The sequence below is a fragment of the Molossus molossus genome, unplaced genomic scaffold (genome assembly GCF_014108415.1).
Source record: "Molossus molossus isolate mMolMol1 unplaced genomic scaffold, mMolMol1.p scaffold_m16_p_24, whole genome shotgun sequence".
NCBI classification, from domain to species: domain Eukaryota; kingdom Metazoa; phylum Chordata; class Mammalia; order Chiroptera; family Molossidae; genus Molossus; species Molossus molossus.
The window spans coordinates 1,194,503-1,215,333 of record NW_023425360.1 but is presented as its reverse complement, the minus strand read 5'-3'; the positions used below and the strand labels follow the sequence as shown (position 1 = coordinate 1,215,333).

The 20,831-nt window shown below is 58.0% G+C and overlaps 2 protein-coding genes across 12 annotated transcripts in view; both read right to left on the bottom strand.

Moving 5' to 3' along the window:
• Positions 1–1,281: 1,281 nt before the first annotated feature.
• FAH (fumarylacetoacetate hydrolase) lies at positions 1,282–16,638 on the bottom strand. 2 transcript variants are annotated; one of them, XM_036277798.1, is made up of 14 exons: positions 16,481–16,564; positions 14,869–14,979; positions 13,958–14,079; positions 13,482–13,531; positions 13,022–13,112; positions 10,677–10,774; positions 10,521–10,573; positions 9,030–9,129; positions 8,193–8,323; positions 6,741–6,816; positions 5,771–5,817; positions 4,336–4,437; positions 2,984–3,101; positions 1,292–1,612 (listed from the first exon to the last, which is right to left on the bottom strand). In XM_036277798.1, exons 1-14 carry the CDS (start codon positions 16,559–16,561, stop codon positions 1,533–1,535), a joined length of 1,260 nt encoding a protein of 419 aa, XP_036133691.1. In that variant the 5' UTR covers positions 16,562–16,564; the 3' UTR covers positions 1,292–1,532. The 2 variants fall into 2 exon arrangements, with proteins under 2 accessions (XP_036133692.1, XP_036133691.1); XM_036277799.1 differs by lacking the exons at positions 8,193–8,323; positions 9,030–9,129 and having other exon boundaries at positions 1,282–1,612; positions 16,481–16,638.
• Positions 16,639–18,464: 1,826 nt separating this feature from the next.
• Positions 18,465–20,831, bottom strand: part of ZFAND6 (zinc finger AN1-type containing 6) — a 40,286-nt gene continuing 37,919 nt past the window's right edge. For 3 of the 10 annotated variants that reach the window (XM_036277808.1, XM_036277809.1, XM_036277807.1), the window contains one exon: positions 18,480–19,415. In XM_036277808.1, coding sequence (XP_036133701.1) covers positions 19,267–19,415 — 149 coding nt within the window. In that variant the 3' untranslated portion in view covers positions 18,480–19,266. Of the gene's footprint in view, positions 19,440–19,910; positions 19,955–20,831 lie in introns of those variants that run through there. The other 7 variants (XM_036277804.1, XM_036277803.1, XM_036277802.1 and 4 more) reach the window with 6 other exon arrangements.

Genomic DNA, 20,831 nt, shown 5'->3' with positions numbered 1-20,831 from the left:
AGCCACAGACCTTCACTGCTCCCCGATGCTGGGATCTAACTAACTCTGCTTACGGTCTCAGAGCTGAGGGGTGTGGGGGTGCACCCTGCACCTGCCCCAGACAGTCACTGGAAGGATGTATGTAGAGGCTGGTGAGCGGCGGATTCCACCGACAAGGAAGAGGTGCACTGTCCGCCTGGTCTGCGCCTGCCCACATGTCCCCGTCCTGCGTCTCGGGGGCCCCTTACCCCAGCAGAGACCTGAACACACAGTTACCTGGCAGCCTAGCATCCCGACATGGAGCAGGTCCCCCGCCAGGGAAGTGAAGCAAAGCCCACTCCGACTGCTGCCCACGTGCCCCTGAATTCAGGGTCTGGGGTGCACCCTCTGTAACCGCTCCGGGGAGAGTGTGGCCACCCGCCTGCCCGCCCTAGCATCTGTGCACTCATCAACACTGCCCACGGCTCTCCGGTGCCCTCCCCTCGGCCCGCCGTCCACCCTGGGCCCCCACGGCCCTGTTTTGAGCGTTGTGACATTATACAGACTAGGAGTGTCCCACTCCCGTCAGCAAGGAGGCGGCTCCCGTGCTCATCCGGATGCGACAGAGTCAATCCCAGGATCTCACTGTACGAGTGTCTCCTGAGGCCCCCCGGTACTGCCTGCTCTGTGATCAGGCAGCAGCAGGCACTCGAGGGCTCGCTGAGGGTCTCACGGGGACCATTCCCGGGGGATCATTCCCAGGGGTGCAGCAGTGCTAGAGCCTGGCCCGAGCAGCCGGGATCCATGGCAGTGAGCAGACATGACCGCCCCTTGCTTGGGGGGGGGGGACACAGAGCCCAACAGGGAGAGGGACAGTTCCCCCAAAACCACGGCCCCGAGGGAAGGAGCAAGAACAGACACCGTGGCTTCTCTCCTCCTGCGTGGCCCCCTCTGCCCGTGCCCCGCTGCCCCGTCCTAACCAGAAGCCGGAGGGCGTGAGCCGGTGGTGTCATCACAGAAGTGGCTCTCCGGGGGCAGTGGTGGAAGGATGGGCGGTAGATCCGGAGGCCCCGGGGGAGGGGCACCTGCCCGGAGATCTTCAGGCGGCTCTCCCTCCCTGGAGGAAGCAACCCTTCCCGCGTCTCCAGCCCGAGGCCCACCTGCGGACCTTGGACGGCAGCCTGCAGGGCCCCACCAGCCGCTCCTTAAGTAAACCCAATGCGCACTGTCCGCTGGTCCCGTTCCTCCGAGGGCCCTCCCATGGGTGCCGTTCTCTTCCCCGTTCCAGGGGAGAACGGAGGCCCGGGGCGTCTGAAGAGGAAACTGCATGGAGACCCTCCACCTCGCCAGTAGGAGCGGATGAACACAGGCCCCCGCGAGCGGCTCCGGCCTAGCCCCGGAGTTAGCGTGAGAACAGGGGCCGAGTCGGGCACCGCGGCAGCGAAGGGCTCGGAGCCCGGCCCGGAGCACGAGGGCTTTATTTGTGACTGAAGGAAGGGCCGGCCCGCAGCCTCCGAGGGCCCCGGTCCCGGGCGGCTGGGGTCCAGCCCTGTGTGTCCAGGACGCCAGCAACCTCAGGCTGGCGCGAGAGAGGGCAGCACCTTCCCGGTGCACTGGCCAAAGCCGATGCGGTAGCCGCTCCCCTGGCAGTGTCCTGGAACAGAGGGGACGGGGTCAGCAGAAGCCGCCGGCTCGTGGGAGCCAAAGCCCGGCAGCCGCGGTGCTGGCCGCCGCGAAGCGGGGCCCGAGGCAGGACGGCGTCCGCAGGACAATCGTGCGTTGGCGCAGAAGAGCCCCTGGAAGCTAGCCGAGCCGCAGGGGCACGCGAGGTGGAACTCCGGGCCCACCCGTCACACAGCCCCGGAGAGACCCCACGCGTGCTCCACAGCTTTCCACGTGGGTCTGGGTTCAAACCCCAGGTCTGCTAATCGGCCTTAAACCAGACGCCCGAGCTCAAAGCCTGGCTTCTCCACCTGCTGTCTCCACGACCTTGCGCAGGACGGTCGCAAAGATGCCATGAATACACAGGCCCCTCTGAGCACAGCGCCAGTCCACGCACGCGCTCGAAGAATACCAGCTATTATGACGACTAGAAGCTGGGTGACGGGGCAAGTAGTGCAGTGAACTCTGAGCTCAGCCCCGCACCGGCAAACAGGAACCACCGTCCTCACCTCAGGTACAGGAGGGAGGGTGGCATGCTCAAGGGAGCCCCAGCATGAGCTCCCCCACAGAGCAGGGGTCCCACAAGCATCAGTGTCATTCCCTGAATTCCATTTCAACACAGGGACGGAGAGGCAGAGAGGAGGAGCGGGTCCCCGTCCTCAAGGAGGGTGCAACCTGTCTACACTAGAGCTAGAGGAGAAAAGTCTGCAAGGCGCTGACACAGCAGCAAGGAGGGAACATCTGAGCCGGGTGCTGACGGGTGGGTAGGAGTTCACCAGGGAAGGGCATGCCAGACAGAGGGAACAGCGTGTGCAAAGCAGAGACCCAGGTGAGAGAGGCGCGTGTTGCATTTGCTTAGCAAGGCTGCTGTGTGTTTGGGGTGCCCTGAGAAGCCAGGCTATGGAGCCTGACCCTTCTCTGTCCTTCTCGCCCTGGAGTTACATCGGCACCACCCCTCTCGCTGGACAGCACCGCGTGCTTCCTGAATGCAGACGTGACTACATCCCCTCACTTCCCCTCTCGCTTGGTCTCGGTGGGCAGAGCTGGCCACCGCCTCCCCCTTTACAGTGCGCAGGGCAGACGTCTGGACCCAGGTCTCTGCACTGCTGAGTCCGAACAACGGGAACCTGATGTTATTTTATCACTCTGCTCAGGGAGCAGGACACAGCGGGACATCCGCGGTCTTTGTGGTCTGGGGAGAGTCAGCCTGAAAGCTTCTGGTAGCCAGGGCTGGGGGGAGGGACAGAGCAAGCAGATGCAGCCCTAGCAGTGCCAGAGTGGGGCCCAGCAGGTCAGACGGCTGCACGGCCAACGGGACAGCGTGCGAGCAAGGAGACGCAGCCTCGGGCACGGCCGCCCTCACCTGTTATGATGACCTCATCGCCGTCCAGCAGGAACTTCCTGGTCTGTCCGTTCCCCAGCTCGATGGGCTTCGTCCCCCTCCACGACAGCTCCAACATGGAGCCAAAGCTTTCCGGTTCCTTTGTAACAGGAAGGGGAAGAATGTCCCACGGACTCGCCTCTTGGTGACCCTGTCTGCTCTGCCGCGGACGGTGCAGGGGCAGTGGACCCCAGGTCCCCGAGACCCTGCCCTCGAGGTGCGGCACCCTGCCCGCTGCTTTGCTCAGGGTCAGGGAATCCAGACCCCCTCGCTGGGACAACAGGCTGCAGTCGGGACCCCACAGGAGGGGCTGGCACAGCACCACCCGGAGTCACCATCTCTGAGGTTCCGAGACTACCGTGGGCTGACGGTGGCAGGGGGGCGGGGAAGGGCCGTGGCAGCATGAGATGGTGACAGCCACACACTCGGGATGGTGACAGCCACACACTCGGGCTGTTGTCTGACTCTCCCCATGTAGACAAACGCGGCCTCCCCTTCCCACATGTCTCTTTAGCTCTGAATTTGGAAAGGCCCCTTCTACACCCAGACTTGGAGGAAGCTGAGTAGGTCAGAGGTGGCAGACAAGCCCCCTGGGGCTGAAACCCCTCCTCGGGTGAGCTGGGGGCCCTCCGTACGCGGGAAGCTGAGGGCCCTCCGTGCGCGGGGAGCTGGGGGCCCTCCGTGCATGGGGAGCTGGGGGCCCTCCCTGCATGGGGAGCTGGGGGCCCTCCGTGCGCGGGGAGCTGGGGGCCCTCCGTGCGCGGGGAGCTGGGGCCCTCCCTGCATGGGGAGCTGGGGGCCCTCCGTGCGAGGGGAGCTGGGGGCCCTCTGTGCATGGGGAGCTGGGGGCCTCCCTGCATGGGGAGCTGGGGGCCCTCCCTGCATGGGGAGCTGGGGGCCCTCCCTGCATGGGGAGCTGGGGGCCCTCCGTGCGAGGGGAGCTGGGGGCCCTCTGTGCATGGGGAGCTGGGGGCCTCCCTGCATGGGGAGCTGGGGGCCCTCCCTGCATGGGGAGCTGGGGGCCCTCCGTGCGAGGGGAGCTGGGGGCCCTCTGTGCATGGGGAGCTGGGGGCCTCCCTGCATGGGGAGCTGGGGGCCTCCCTGCATGGGGAGCTGGGGGCCCTCCCTGCATGGGGAACTGGGGGCCCTCCGTGCGAGGGGAGCTGGGGGCCCTCTGTGCATGGGGAGCTGGGGGCCTCCCTGCATGGGGAGCTGGGGGCCTCCCTGCATGGGGAGCTGGGGGCCCTCCGTGCGCAGGGAGCTGGGGCCCTCCGTGCGCGGGGAGCAAGGCAGCTCCATCTGTGTGGGCAGCCCCAGGACAATGAGATACTCACTGGCCCGCTGATGGTTCCAGAAGCCAGAAGGTCCCCCGGCCGCAGGTTGCAGCCGTTGACAGTGTGGTGAGCGAGCTGCTGCAGCATCGTCCAGTACATGTACTGCGGGCGAGGGACAGAGGTGGGGACGGGCCCCTCACATGGCTGCCCCTGACCAGGTGGCCTCCCGGGCTTCCTCCCGGGCCCCACACCCGCTCTCCCAGCTTCCTTGCAGCAGGCAATGACCTCATGACCTTCCCCACTCTGTTCCAGCCCTGCCCACTCCACCCTGTCCAAGCAGCAGCCTGCTCATCTGGAGTATTACACTCTGCCTGCGAATACCCCCGAGCCCCACGTCGACAAGGTCCTCATCACAGCAGAGGCTGCAAGCGCGCAGCGGCCTCCCGCCCTGGGCCTTGGCGCGAAGGAGCCCGGAGGGAGGTCAGGCCGTGGAGAGAGGGGCCAGGGCTGCATGCCCCACAGAGGCTCAGATGCAGTGTCCACCCGCACCCGGATATGCCCTGGCCAGCACGGCTCAGTGGTTAGCGCATCAGCCTGTGGACTGCAGGGTCTCGGGTTCGATTCCCGGTCAAGGGCATGTACCTGGGTTGCAGGGTCAGTTCCCGGACCCACTTGGGGCTTGTGTGGGAGGCAACCACTTGATGAGTCTCTCACATCAATGTTTCTCTCTCTCCCTCCTCCCACTCTCTCTACAAAATCAATGGAAAAGTATCCTCAAGGGAGGATTCCCAACAACAACAAAAGAGCAGAATGGATACATCCCCTGTGGAACTGACACAGCAGTGAGAACTAAGGAACTGTTGCTGCAAACAGCAACATCGTTGGGCCTCACGAATACAATGTTAAAACTAAAGAAGCCGGAAGGAAGAGAACACCGCACACTGTGATTCCGTGTCTGTAAGACTGAAGACAAAACTACTGTATGGCCACAGTCAGGAGAGAGGGCGCCCTCGCTGTGGGGAGTGAGGACATGACTGGGAGGAGCCTCCAGGGGTGGCTGAGGTCCCAGAAATTCCACTTCCAGATCTGGGTGCTGGCCCCCCAGGGGTGCTGACTTGTGAAAACTCAGTGAGCGGTGCGCACACATATAATTTCTGCATTTCCATCTACGTGTGCTGTTTCCATCAGAAGTTCCCCTAAACAGAAACAAGTCACGGATCCATCCAGCCCCTGGCAGGACAGAAGCCAGAGACTAGACCTTTTCAGGAACATCTGTTATCCCCTAGGAAAGTCACTGGCCACATCTGTGCAGCCTCCCTCTGGAGGGTCCCTGTGACCGCAGGGCCTCTTGGGAAAGGAACCGGGCTGTGGAAGGTCGGGGCTTACATACGACCCATCCTCATATCCCAGTGGATGCTATTCCCGTGTTCCTGGCGGGAGGAGACTCCCTCTTTCCCTCACTTCCACAAGCAGTTTGCCCAGCTTCCAAGCTTACCTTAAAATTGGACTTGCATATGGTAGCTGCCTGGCTCATTCCTTCTCCTGTTGGAAAAACAAGTAACATTGACAAAGACACTCAATTCTGTTCCTTAAGAAGGAAAAAAAACAACAACAACTTGTAAGGTGAATTTTGTGGCCTAAGCTTCCCATTGTCCAACATGATTCTGCCTAAAGAGTCCAAGAAACTCAGCCCTGACTGGGTAGCTCAGTTGGTTAGAGCATCATCCTGATACATCAAGGTTGTGGGTTCGATACCTGGTCAGGGCACATAAAGAATCAATCGATGAATGCATAAATAAATGGACCAACAAATAGATGTTTCTCCCTCACTCTCTCTCAAATCACAAAGGAAGGAAAAAAGGAAGGAAGGACGGAAGGGAGGGAGGAAGGAAGGAAAGAAGGAAGGACTGATGGGAGGGGGGGAGGGAAGGAAGGGAGGGAAGAAGGACAGGAGGGAGGAAGGAAGGAAGGACGGACGGACAGGAGGGAGGAAGGAAGGAAGCTCATAGGCTCTCAGGGCTGGGAGACCTCCACCGAGATACCCTACTCCCGGGACAGCAAATACATGCACTCAAGCTACACCTTCTCCCACAGCCATGCAGCCTCCGAGTGCTTCTTAACACGACACTCCTGGTAGCCACAAACCAGCTGGAGACGGTAGACAAGGAGAATGCTCTTGCCACACCTCCGGGAGCCCTTGGGACAGCTCGGGCCATGTGTCCCCTGCCCCTCTCCTCTAGTGACAGGCACTGCGACAGTGTTTATCAAACACCTACTACGTGCCCTGTGGGCCCAGGGTGGTTCCCTCTGAGCAGCGGCCCTTCCCTCCCTCTTCCCTCGCAAGAGCCCACACGCCTCCAAGGCTGCAGCAGGTGAGCCCTCCCCCCCCCCCCCGGAGCTCAGGAACCGCCCGGGCACGTGTGCCCACTGAGCCCTGGACACATCCTCCAGCCCTATGACAGTACCTTTCAGGGCGACAGAGAGGTTGATGTCAAATGTGTAGGGCTGGTCGTGACAGAGATACGGCAGGGGTTTGGGGTCCTGTGAGGGCAGAACACAGCACAGAGGGTCACTGGATGGGGTCCTCAGCGGAGGGCATGAGGTGGAAGGGGCAGCTCTCCAGGGACCCGGCTCCATGCCCCTGGTCACTGAGAGGTGAGGGTGGTCGTATGTGCCGGTCTCCAGGGAAAGAAGCCGAGGGGGGACACCAGCAGGTCAAAGGTATAGAGGTCAAATCGGAGATGTCCCGGGAGGGCAGGGACCCTGGAGAAGGGAGAGTAGGCGGGCCTGTGACCCACAGGGGAGGCGGACGCGGCCAACGGAGGCCCTGGGCCCCGACTCAGAGCCCTCTGTGGAGGCCGCGCTGACGCCGGGAAGTCTGCCCTTAGGCCAAAGGCAGTGTTTCCCCAGAGCGCCAAGCTTGAGGCAGCAGTGCTGCCTGACATGACTAGGGTATTTTATCTTAATAGTTGTGTGTTTCTTTTTCTGATTGACTTGGTGGCCGGGGGCGCCAATAGGGATATCAGGTTCCTCTGCTCGCACATTCCTTGAGTTTGAAACTCGGAGCTGCGTTAGATAAATAACAGTTCGGAAGGGCAGGAGTCGGGAGGCTGTGTGCAGAGGGGTTTGGGAAGGGCTGGCGCCCAGGGAGGGGGGAAGGCAAGGCGCTGTACAGGGATAGATCCTGCGCAGGGTGCAGCCTGGAGGACAGGAGGTGCTCGGGAGGGGTCTGGGTGCAGGGCACAGAGATGGGGTGGAGGCCTGGAGCAGGGGAGATGCTGGGGGGGCGTGGAAGACAGAGCCACATGGCTGCAGTGCAGGACTCTGGAGACACAGAAAACTGGGACGTGTCCCATGCCCGAAGCCAAGGAGGGAGCATCTAGGAAGAGCAGGGGGGCCGGGGCGTTCATCCTGAGCAGGGCATGGGGCCATGGCATTGGCTATAAGGTCACGGGGCACTTGGTGAGGCCAGTGATGGGGTTGGGGCAGTGGCCAGACGGTGACACTCTGAGGAGTGAGGATTGAGATGGTGAGTCGAGGCCTGAGCAGGTATGGAGGCTCCGGGACCAGGACTGGCTGGTTGCCCAGCTCCAAACTGCATTCTAGCGCTTGGGCTCCAGGGGGCACCATTGCACAGGAAAGAACCTGACCACAGGGTGATTGTGCAAGGCGGTGGCCCTGGCAGGAACCTCTGCTCCTGCCAACCAGCCGGTCACCCTGGCCTCAGAGGAATCTGAAGGTTACAAAATTGGGTGTTTTCCCCGGGAACTGTCAGGGGCAGGGAAAGCAGAGGGCAGAGTGATTGGTGCCTGCCTGGAGGTCACAGGCTGGGGGCACAGAGCGGGCCTCCCGACAGGTGGGGGGCAGCCTTGGAGCAGAGGGCTCGGGTCTGGAGCTTCCCGCAGAAGTGTGCTTACCTGCTCTGGATTGGGCACCACAAAGGGCATGAGGGCATCCATGGGCACCACCCACGGAGATATGGTGGTTCCAAAACTCTTCCCGAGGAACGGCCCAAGAGGGACATACTCCCACTTCTGAATGTCTCGAGCTGCGGGGGGAGGGGCCGAGCAGGGCTAAGGCAGGCTGCCTGCAGCCTGGCCCCACGGCCCCTCCGCCTTTCACCAGGAGCCAGATGCCCAGCACAGCCTCCCCTGTGGTGCTCTGGCCCCAACCAGGCTGCCCAGCACCAAGGGGCAGCAGCATTCCATGCCGAGGACCGAGGTCCTCGGGGTCACTGTGCCAGGTCACAGCAAAGAGAAGGACGGCCAAAGGGCAGGCAGGCCCGTTCCCCATGAAGGGGCTGGACGCTCATCCTTAAACTGGGAGGTGAACACCTCTGGATTTAGGTACCATCTTCCTCCTGCGTGTGGCTCAGGGGTTGAAACAGGCTTGGAACCTAAGCTGCTGAGTTTGAAATCTCAGCTCAGCAACTAACTGAGATCTCTCTCTGCCTCAGTTTCTCATCTGTAAAATGGGAATGATGGTATCACCAGTAGGCATGCAGTCAGGGCCCAGACACGGTGCTCATACCTATTAGCTATGACGTCAGCCTTGTCCCTGTTCAATTTATGGGAACCTCGGGGCTCAGGGCTGAGCAGTCTGGTACCCAAGCCCACACTCTCGGCTGCCTTTGACCAGCACCAGACCCAGGGAACCATCTGGCCTTCTGTGGAAATGGCCCAGATCCCCAGTTCCCACCCAGAGCAGAGCGTCCGCAGTGAACTCGACCTCAGGCTGCCCAGCTCCCCACGCACCACTCCAGTCGTTCATGAGAACCATGCCGAAGATGTGCTCGTGGGCCTTGGAAATGGGGACCGGCTCTCCGAATCTGCTCCCAGGGCCTACAAAGAAAGCCTGACACAGGGGAGAGCTGGTCAGAAGCTGGGGCTCACCTGGTGCCCAGGTCATTGCCTGGAGGGCAAAGGTCAGACATGTCCACATCCCAGACCGGGACCAAGACCGCAAGGGGGGCCTGGCAAGGCTCCGCGTGCACAGGGAGGTGGTGAGTGCCAGCCCACGACCCTTCTGCACAGCCCCCGCCCCTCCCTCACCCCACACTCTGCACTTCAGGATGAGTTACGTGAAGCTTGTGAAAAAAATGGGAGTATCAGGGTTTTTATTCAGGCAAAATCCAAAGGCTGCCTCCAAACTGTAGCCAAGAGCCTGCTGGGGTGCACCCCACCCCCCCATTCATCGTCTATCACCTGGGGGGGAGGGGTAGGGAGGATGACTGTCAACAGCCCGGAATCAGCTCTGACAGGCAACACCGAAGTCACTGTTTTATTTGTTCTGTGACAGTGTTCAAACATTGTGAAATTTTTCATCGAGATTAAAAATCAGTCCTGGCCGGTGTGGCTCGTGGCTGGAGTGTCAGCCCGAGGACTGAGGTCTCGGTCCGATTCCTGGGAAAGGGCACCTGGTTGCAGGGTCCGTCCCGGCCGCGGGGGCATGTGTGCAGGCCACCAGATATCTCTCTCTCACAGGAATGTTTCTCCTGCTCCCACCTTTCCTTCCACCCTAGAAATCAGCGGGGAAATAGCCTCGGGTGAGGAGTAGCCAAAAGAATTACAAACAAACCAACGGCACCCACCTAGAGCGAATCTCACCACCATCCAGTCCGGGTGACCTGTGCGCCCCGCACCTGTCTGCACTGTTCCTGCCTGCTCTCTGCCTCCCCTCCTGCTCCCCAATGGGCCCAGCACAGGTGCAGCACCTGCCTGCACTGTTCCCGCCTGCTCTCTGCCTGCCCTCCTGCCCCCCAACGGGCCCAGCACAGGTGCAGCACCTGCCTGCACAGCTCCGTTCGTCCAGGAGAAGCCCCTGCCCCGAACCTGCGCTGCGCACCCTGCTCTGGGTCCACGTGGCCCTGTCACGACAGCGCAGGAGGCAGTGGGCTGGCTGGGAATGCCTGGCTGGGCCTGGGGAACCACTGGGCAGCGCCCCCACATGTCCTTCTTCTGGACAGAGTCCAAATAAATCATCAGGCAGAACTGGACAGACAAGAAGTTCCTGCCTCCAACCAACCGATTTCCACAGCCAGCCTGGCGGGGGTCCCACACCCCTTCTCCACCTGCCGTAGTGGACACCCCGAGCTTGCCCGGCCTCTCCTCAAGCACAGGTGCTGCTGTGAGGAGCCCTCCATCGGCCGGCCTGCACTCCCGCTCCGGGCCGGGCCCCACCTCAGGCACCTGCCCTCAGGGTTATGTCCAGAGCCCACGCCAGGGAAACGCCGAGGCCCAGCTTACCATTTCCAGCTCGATGTCCAGGAGTTTGCAGGTGCCGTACACAGGAGGCTTAGCTGCAAGAGCACCAGAAAAAAGGAGCTGTTGTGGGGGCCAGGCCAGAACCCACTTCTTGGGGACAGAGCTGCATGGGCGAGGCCTGGACCTTGGGGCACTCACAGTCATCCGGTCGCATCTGTCCCATGGGCCTTCGGATCGGGGTGCCAGACACCACGATGGAAGAGGCCCGGCCGTGATAGCCCACCGGTAAGTGCAGCCTGCAAAGGAAGGTGACGAGCACGCAGGGCGTCAGTGCTACTACATGTTGCGGAATACGTTTCAAACATTCTTTAAAATCAAAAACAAAGAGGGGTCAACGTGGATCCCTGGTTCGGAAACCAGAAGGTACGTCCACGCGTCCATCGTAGTATAAATGGATAAGCAAATGCAGTCTACACACACAACGAACTATTACTGCTCAGCGTCAAAAGGGAAGGAAAGTCAGGCACGTGCTACAGCGCGGACGACCCTGCGGGAAATGAGCCACAGGGACACAGGGACGAAAGGCGGCGTCAGCCCGGAGAGACTGATTTCGAACTGCTGGCCCCCAGACCCGAGAGAGAATAGATTTGCGATGCTTAAGCCACCAAGTTTGTGGTAATTTGTTACAGAAGCAACAGGGAACTAAGATAGTGTGTGTGGACATGTATTTGATTGTCTTTTCATAAAAACGGGAACCCTACTTTACGTAACACTTTCACGTAATAAATATATCACGGACACCCCTTTGGGCCCCAAATCTCTCTTCCAGTGGCTGTAAAGCATACTGTAGGGTGAGTGGACCGTAATCTTTAAAACCATCGCTCCACCATGAGCATTCAGATCGCTTCCAGCCCTGGGCCATCGGAAACTGGCAGCCACCTCTGCCCTGGAACATACACACGTCTGCAGCACGGGAGCACAAACGTGAGGCTGAGGGCCACAAGGTATGCGTTTCAAATTGTTTTATTATTACTTTTCATTGGTTTGAGAGAGAGGGAGGAAGGGGGAAAGGAAGAGAGAGAAAGAAAAAAATCGATTGGTTACCTCCTGTATGAGCTCCGACCTGAGATTGAACCCGCAACCGAGGTACGTGCCCTGACCGGGAATGGATCAGGGACCTCTCAGTCCACGGGGCGACGCTCAGTCCACTGAGCCACACTGGCCGGCCAGGGCACATTGGAACCGTGAAGTGTTTTGCTTTATGATGCCCTACACTTCCTGGGTGAATGCGGGCGAATCACAGGAGGCACCTACTACGTCTGCAATAAGGCGGATGTACATAAAGCGAGCAAGGCACAGCCGCAGGCCACCCTGCACCGGGCATCCCGAGAAAGGTCTGTGAGCTGTCACCCTGCAGAAGGGAAGGGCTGCGGCCCCATCGGCCTGCAGCCTGCACAGGGAGGGCCGGAGTCCCGAGCATCTGCCCACCAGCGGCCCTAGCCTGTCTTACAACCAATGTGGCCTTTGTGCTGAACTTCTCTGCTCCCCTCCCCTTCCCCCTTCTTCACCCCGGTTCCGACACTTCCCTTCCTGGCACAGCCTCCCTGCAACTCTCGCTGAAAGAGGGAGGAGCCTCTGCCCACCCCAGCTACTGGGTGTGCTCAGGGCGCCTGGCCTGGGGTGGGGGGACACGTGCCACTGTGATTGAGTAACCGTCACCCCCAGAGCACAACAAGGAACAAAGGGGCAAAGTTCTTTTTTTTTTGTTCAGGTAGAGTGGGAGGGAGAGAGAGGAACAGAGAGAGAGAGAAACATCGATGTGAAAGGGACACATCGAGTGGCTGCCACCCGCACGACCAACCAGGGCCGGGGACAAACTGCAACCGAGGCACGTGCCCCCAGCGGGAACCGAACCCGGGTCTCTCCGGACCGCAGGCCGACGCTCTAACCGCTGAGCCAAACCAGCCAGGGCTGGGGCAAGGTTCTTAACTCGGAACGTGGCCTTGGCCTGGGTGTCAGGAGACAGCCTCTGGCCCTAACGGTCCTCTTCTCCCTCCTGTGAAATGGGCTAACAGCCAGAGCCTTGGCAATCCCAAGAACTCCCGGGGGGTCCAACAGAAGAACGGAGCTCCCGTTCGAACGGCCCGCGCCTGGAGGGATGGGCCGCACTGGCCCACGTCGGGATTCTCGTTCACCCCAGGATTAAGTCTAGGCTGGAGAACGCTCGGGTCTAAGACTTGCTGACAGAACAACGGAACACTGCTTGCAAATGAAAGACCCTGGAGAGACCTCAGTGACTCGGGATTTAATTCCAACCCCTGTCCTCTAGATAAAGAGCTTCAAGGACTGCCCCTTGGAGCCCCCGGAGGTCCAGGGCGGGGCTGCGAAGACCAGAAGCTGAGACCAGAGTTTCCAGAAGTGGGGACACGTTACGGTCATCCCAGTGTTTCTCCGAACCTAAGGGACGTGGCAGCTCCCGAGACAGCAAGCTGCTGGGCATGGAGGGAGACTTTGAGCTCATCGCACTCTGGCCTGGGACATACCAGTTGGGCATCAGCGCGTTGTCCTTGCCCCTGAACATGATCCCGACGTTGGTAGCATGCTGCCGAGAGGAGTAGAAGTCCGTGTAGTCGCCTGCAGAGGACGGTCGCAGGACAGCCCATCAGCGACCCAGACGCCTCAGGGCAGAGGAGAGAGAAGGGACCCAGCAAGGGTGGACGAGAGGAACGAGGGAGGGAGGGAGCGAGGGACCACACCTCCTCTGCCTCCATTCTGGGCACAGCACGTGCACCGCCCCAAAGCACAGCACAAGATGTACGTAAATTCGCCTCACTAAGGAATTATCTCAGAACTCAACCGAGAAACAAGGGTAAGTGAGAGCTCTGGCCTTCCACACGGACCGTCAGGGATGGAGGGGCGACGGCCAGAGACCCTGCCCGCCAGGAAGCAGGGCCCGGCCGTCCTGGCCTCTAGGCTGCTCTGTGCTGCCCGAGGCAGACTCACCTATGGCAGCTGGAAGGTGCATCGTGGCGGAAGCCTGGGAGGTGAACGCTCTGAAACAGAACCAGGGGCTTCAAGATCAAGCGAGTGGCGAATCCAGGTCCCTGCTCCGGGGGCGCAGCAGGCAGGCTCAGCCCAGACCACCCGATCTCCAGGGAGCACCGCCGGGCTGGCCTGGGCCAGAGCTGTGCTGAGGTGGCCACAACGGGGAGGGAGGGGTCCACCCACTAAAGCTGAGATGCCTCCTCTCTGGGTCTATGCCCCACGCTAGGAAACGAGCTAAAGTGCTCCTACTCTGGGGACCAGACAAGGACCCAGAGGACGCTGACGAGGAAGGACGTGGGCCAGGGGCACAGGGACTGCAGTCCGCCCAGCGCGCTCCCACCGGCGCAGCCTGCACAGGGGCCCACGGAGCTACGGCAGCCCTGGGGTGACTCAGAACGACCCCGGCTACCACCCACGGTGCCCACAGCCCTCACCGCTTCCGAAGCTCTGCGTCGTCTCTGAGCCTGGCTTGACCGGCAGACAGTAAATTCTGCAAGAATGCCCTCGCCTCCTTCCAGGCAGCCGGACCCAGGCCCATGAAGCTGTTGAGGGTCGGCTGGAACGGGGAGAACGAAGGTCACACACCGCGAAGTGCTGGGCGGTGCCCCTCCTGTCCGCAGGAGAGGCTGGCCTGCCTTCCAGGACCCTGTCGCTCACCTCAGGCCACTGAAACTCTCAAGACTTTTGCTCTTAGCTCTGTCATCTGTTCGTCAAGTTGGGGAAAGCAGTCACCTTTCCTGAGGGGCCTCAGCCCCTCATGGACTTGCACACAACTGGCAAAGCCTGGGGGCTGCTATGTGGACGCTGCTGCTGCGGCCTGGCCTGGCCTGCGGCTGAAGGTGGCTGTGTCCCTCCCGTGGGGGCACACACGTGAGCAGGTCACCGCAGCCTGTGCGGACCCCCTCCCCAGACGCTGAGCGGTTTCTCAGCCAGGGAGCGTGGCAGGAAAAAGCCCTCGTGGATTCCGAAGGCTGGAGTTGCAGCCCCAGCGCCAACACGCTGCCACGTGACCTGGGAAGAGTCACGTCTTGTTTCAGATTAGGTCCTCCTCTATCTAACGAGGGTTCCAATTCCTACGCCAGAGGGTGGGTGTGAGGACTGGGTGAGAGTTGTGTAAAGTCCTGGCGCACAGGTGTTCAGTGAACGCCACTCTCCCTCCTGACCCGTGGGAGGAACAGGAAACTCACAACCTTCTGCAGGGAGGTGAGTTCACATCCCTCCCTCAGGGGTGTGTACTGCAGGCTGACAACAGAGGGCACAGGTCAGCTGTCCCTTCCTCCCCGGCTGTAGCAACGGCTCTGCGGGGACACTGACATCCAGGTCAAGCCATGTCACGATGTCCTACCTGATCAAAGACATCCTGGTGTTTGGAGAGGACAGGCCCCGTGAACAGGTGCTTAATGACACTGAGGTCCAGGATCTGGTTGCCAATGGCCACGCCGATCCTCGGTCTTGGCTGGGAGGAAGGCAGCATGGTCAGCACAGGGAAAAGCTGGGCTTGGCTCATTTACCAACAAAGTCCGTCTGCTTAAGAGCCCATGGGTCGTCCTGTAGATAGTGCTCTATGGGGAGGGACAGAGGAACGGGTCCTTGGCACTGAACCCCAGCTCCCTGTGTCTCCCAATGGGCTGGAATGCCTGCAGTGATGGCGCCAGGTTAAGCCCGAAGGCCTGGGCCTCCGGAATGCCAGAGACCAAGTCCCCTTTGCAGCTCTCTTCCGAGAGCAGTGGGAAGGGGCTGTACCTCCCATACATCCCTCCCGGCTGTCGCTGCACATTCTCACGTGAAAACTGCCAAGGGACTTGTGGCTGAAGACCACTAGCCATGCTCCCAGGGGCGCTCATTCCAGAGTCCCGTGGAAAAGCAAGTCGCAGCACCCCACCTGCCTCGGCCAATGTCCCCGTCTCATCGATTTGCACCCCCAGACACAGGGAGGACAGGGCGGCTGGGGACAAAGTGTCAGCGAGTGCGGAGGGCGGGCCTGCCAGCAGAGGGGCGGCTCTCCGGGTTAAGGTTTAACTCGCCTCCCACTGTATTTTCATCCCTCCCGGGTCATGTTCGCCTCCTGTGTCCTTGCAACATCTGGGCGGGCCCCCAGGTCGCGAGACCACCGGTTCAGTCCTCCAGACAGAGGCACAGGCTGCAGGGCGGCCCACTGAGGGTCACCCTGGAGGAAGAGGACCCACTGTCCAGGAAGGGGCTGGCCAGCAGCAGCGCCCTGTGCAAAGCTTCCTGAGCCTGGTGGGGTGCAAGCGGAGTCTGGGGTTCTCCGCTTTCCCTCCCAAGTTGGGAGCTCAGACCTCTAAGCAAAATCACCTCGAATAAACCCCAAGGGATGTGTTTTCCCAGCCAGGGGCCGGCTCACCCCCGTTTGCTGGCAAGCCCCCTGGTCACAGATGTCCTTCCCCCTGCCAGACACACGAGTGGTTTTCCACTGGGGCCGCAAGAAGGTGTAACACACGCAAGGCAAGGGCTGACCCTTCAGCCAGGGGCACTGGCCTCCTGCCCCGTGACTGCCAAGCGGACAAATGACGACGGCCAACAACAGCCGTCGGTGTCACGAATCAACATCATACCTATCGGTGTGTCAGATCGGCAAAAGCTGATTTGGGGGTGCTGCAGGCTTAGTCATTAGCACGGGGTGCAGGTGGGCTCTGCCCGGAGGGGGGCTGCGGCTGGAGGCTGGGAACGGCTGTCGGGGGGCCCCCGGCCCGCAGCCTCTCAGCACCACCGCGCGGGTTCACGCCCCCGGGCCAGGGTCCGGCCCCGGCACCTGGGGTCACAGGCCGAGCCGGGGCTCCCGGCTGCATTCAGCCCTCGTGCAGCCCTGCGGGGCCCCTGGGGCCCGCGCCCGCCCCGCTGCCGGCGCAGAGCGCCCCCCTCCCCCTCCCCCCCGGGCTCTCAGGGTCCCGGGGTCCCGGGGAGGGGCCGCGCCAGCCCCCGCGCCCTCGGCTCACGTTGCCGGCGGTGGAGAAGACGCCGTAGGGCAGGTTGTGGACGGGGAAGTCCGAGTCCTCGGCCACCGGCACGAACGACATGCTGACGAGCTCGGAGCCGAGCGGGCGGACTTGGAGAGCGAGGCGGGAGCGCTCCTGTGGGACCTCCTGTGGCGCAGCCGCCCGGGCCTGGCGAGGGGCGGCCTCCGCGGGCCCCGCCCCCAGCCCCGCCTCTGACCCCGCCCCCGCCCCGCAGCCTGCCGCCCACGCCTCAGGCCCGGCCCCGCCCCGCAGCCCGCCGACCACGCCCCCGCCCCAGGGCCCCGCCCCCAGCCCACCGACCACGCCCCCGGCCCCGCCCCTCTCGAGCGCCGCCCTCCCTCCCACCGCTGACTTGCTGGGTCTGTCCGGGCCCTGACCCTCCCCTGGGGTGCAGCTTGTCGACACCCAGCCAAACCCGGGGTACAGACAGGTGCCGAAGTGATTCATGCAAAGGCAGCCCTCGCCAACCCGCGAGCCCGCTCTATGCCGGGCACTGGGCCCGAGCACCTTGGCTTCCTTGTTCTCCGAGCCCGAGCGGCGCCAGGCCAGGGGCGCCCACTGGACACACACAGGCTGGTAAGAGCCTGGACGATAAAGGTCGTGTCGGGAGAAAGGCACAACTTTGGGGGAAAGGGGGGGGGCATAAGATGATTGAAGGGGAAGATTTCCTAGTTTTAAAAGACTTGCCAACCCACTAATTACATATAGTATGAAAACACCAAAGCTGTTCTCTGGAAATAAAAAAAACATTGGAAGTAACTTGTAAATACACTCTCTTTTCTCCTTTTTGGGGACGGGTGTCTGTGTGTGTGTGTGTGTGTGTGTGTGTGCTGAGCATGTATATTACAGCAATAATAAAAACATAACTTGAAGAAAAATATATTGCCCATAATCCCACCAACCTACAGTCTTCACATTTCCGTTATTTGTTCATTCCCTTTGCAAGCCCAGGATTTCCCCACCTTTGTGAACTTCACCTAGAGGCCATTTCTCAGTCTTTCCCTAAACCCGTCTCCTGCTTTCCCGGGAGGCGGAGGCGGAGGCGGCTGCGGTGCCGGACTGTGAGCTAATGCAGCAGCAGAGGGCTCAGGATCGGATAATTGCGAATACGCTCAGTGAGAGCGGGCAGCCCTTTGTTTCCGACTTTAAAAGGGGATAAGAGTTTCCTCTTTTTAGAAGGTGCTTGCCTCAGCTTAAGGAAATTCCTTTCTAGTGCTAATTGATCATGAGTCTTTAAAAACCATGAATGTCTGCTAAATTCTAATTCTTTATGTGAATCTGCAGACATCCCTAATGATTTTCTCTTATTTTAATGCTGTTGTGACAGATTACAGCTATAGATTTTAGTGCTAAGCCACCATTGCATACTAAGATGGAACATGTGAGTAGTAAGTATACAAACTGAAATACTGCTGCCATCTGCTTTACACACTATTTCACGTTTTAAAAAGGCTGGCTGCCACTTTCACGTCGATGTTTCTCTCTCTCTTCCTCTCTGTCCCTCCCACTCTATCTGAACAAAAAATGTCCTCGGGTGAGGATAAAAAAAAAAAAAGGCTGGCTGCCAGATGAATTTGGAAACCATGGGACAAATGGCCCTTTGAGGGTCTTTCTACTCTACAATTCTCCAAATGCTCCGTAAGAACCGAGCTTTCAGTTTCTCTAATGCCACCAGAAAAGGCAGCTTCTCCTAGACACTAACTCAGTGTGACAAAGCGCAGAACAGAGAGTCAGACAAGAGCTAGAAAGTACGACATTAAAATGATGAAAGTTCTTGGCTTTAAAGAAACGCTGACATCTTCAACTCACAGAAATGTGAGATCACAATATATCATCGTAAGATTAGCCATAGACAGATGCGAGATGAACGGCAGGAACACCCTTACAAAGCTGGTGAAGTAGAAAGCTACAGGACGAGGAGCCAAAACGAACTACCAGAAGAATAACAGAGAAAAGGCAATACACACGGGAACGTTAGGGTTTTCCTTTTTATTTAATCAAAGACTTGTGGATAAACATAAATACAGCACAATTACTTCAGATCATTCTTCATATTGTGTACACACAGACGGATGAACGTAATCTGAAAGAAACCTGCAGTCACCAATGAAATGCATACAGTTTTTCCTTCCCTCGCTCAAAAAAAAAAAAAAAAAAAAAAAATTTAAAACACGCAAACTTAGAATCTCATCAGCACACTCTCTCCTGTGACAAATGATTCAGACATAAATAGTGGGTGCAAAGAAACTATATGCTAACATATGTATAACCTTTGTTAATGAAAAAACAGAAGCAGCCATAATGATTAAGATACATTCAGTTACTGATAACAAGCTGTGCCCTAGTGGGCATTATCAAAAGAGAAATCGTGCTGCAGAGAAAAGCTATATATACATACACAATGAGAAAATAAACCGCAAGATTAACGCATGCATGTTTAATACTGGGGAAAAAAAAAATCACAGCCCTCCAAAATTTCTCCACGTTTGTTATAAAAGCTCTCTGCACTCAACTAAAATTAAAAATGATCTTAGAAGGATAATACTTGTCAAGTTTACTTAAGTCTTTTCAGCCACAGAAACTGCAATGGAAATAAATGTTCAGAGTCATTTTCAAAACAAAAACAAAATCTATTCTTCTGATGACATGCATGATCAAAAGGTCTATGCGAGATACAATGCTCTACATTCCCAATGACTAGGAAAAAAACCTCAAGTCAATGTTTAGTTTGCAGGTGGTCAAGGATTTTGTATTCCAGCAGGAGTTCAAATCTTCTGGATCTTTTCGCCAACAACTACTGGATTTTCTTTTCTGATTTTCTCAGCAGCATCAGCTTTGTAATTGTAAGAGCAATTGTGTACATCTGAGTAACGGTGTACACCACAGTAAACATTTCCACACCGGCATTCAAACCCTGGAAGTGGATTAATACATATACCTGAGTTGGATGCAAGGTCGAGATATTAGTGCCTTAGCATAACTAATGTTAAATAGACCATGTATTTAGGGCAACAATCTAAACCATCATTATAAACAAGCAGTTTCACAACCCAAGAACATCCTCAAAATTCACTAGCTGACAGTCATAACCACTTCTCCGAGCTAGTTTCCTGATGTGTGACATGGCCACAATACTGCCTATCAAAAACAGATCACTAAATTGAAAATGTGAAACAGTTCTCAAATCTAAACACTACAATGTGAAAGGAGGCATACTGTCAGAAAGCAATCTTAAAGTTAAACTAAGAAAGATGAAATGACCCCTTTGACAGAACTGCCAACAAGCAACGCAGCACCCACCCCAGCTGCGTTCCCCTGGCCAACCTCCATGGAAAGGTGGACTGCACTCTGCTGAGTGATCGAGACCACAGGGGCTAGAGTTAGAGGTTGCCTGAGCATGAATCTACTTACTAACGTAGGCAAATTAGCCTCTCTGAGCCTCAGTTTCTGCATCTGTAATTGTGGAATAATAAGTTACAGTAAGGATTAAATGAGGAATGCATTAAGTGCTTAACAACTAGTAAACATGCAACAGATGCTATTTAGTTCAGGAAAGTGTCCAGAGTTGAAGCCAACAGAAACCTAAGGAGGGTGGACAGTCTTTACACAAAACCGGTCCAGCCCCCCAAAATGAGGATTTTATGGTGTGGCAGAATTACTGGAAATGAAAACAGGAAAATAAGTATTTTAAACACTGACATTTGATGTAAACTTCCTTTACCACATTTTTGTAACCTTCAGTACACATTCTGTAACTTCCTAATAACGAATGAAAAGTGAAGCCAACAATAACCCCAGACTGACGGACTGGACAAGAATATTAATTCTCAGCCCTCCAATCATAAAGTCTCGGTTTCTGATTTTTAGAAAGGCTGTTGTTGATACTAAATATATGTATTTTCCAATGTCTCATCTGTTCATGTTTGGATGGGCCAGTCTTAAACATCTCTGACAACAACTGAAACCTCCTTTCCTCTTTACTTCCAACCTGTTACTTAGCCAGGAGAAACCTTCCCAAAATATAATTTACTCAGTATCTTATGTACTCTTCTCTCAGCTCAATGCCTGCCACATCGTAGACAATAAACGGTCACTAGTACAGCTCAACCGCTCCTCCCAAATTCACCCCCATCCACAGCATTAGCCTGATGTCTGCTTCTGTCTGACCCTCACGTACTCCGTGCCCGCAGCAGTCTTCCCCATTCCTGGTCCCCCAACGTGCTCCGTTGTTTCCCTTCTGAGTTTTCCTTCACGCTATTCAGGCTGAAATGCCCTTTTCTATCCGTTGCAAGTCCTGCTCATCTTTCAAATCCCAGCTAAAACACTCTGC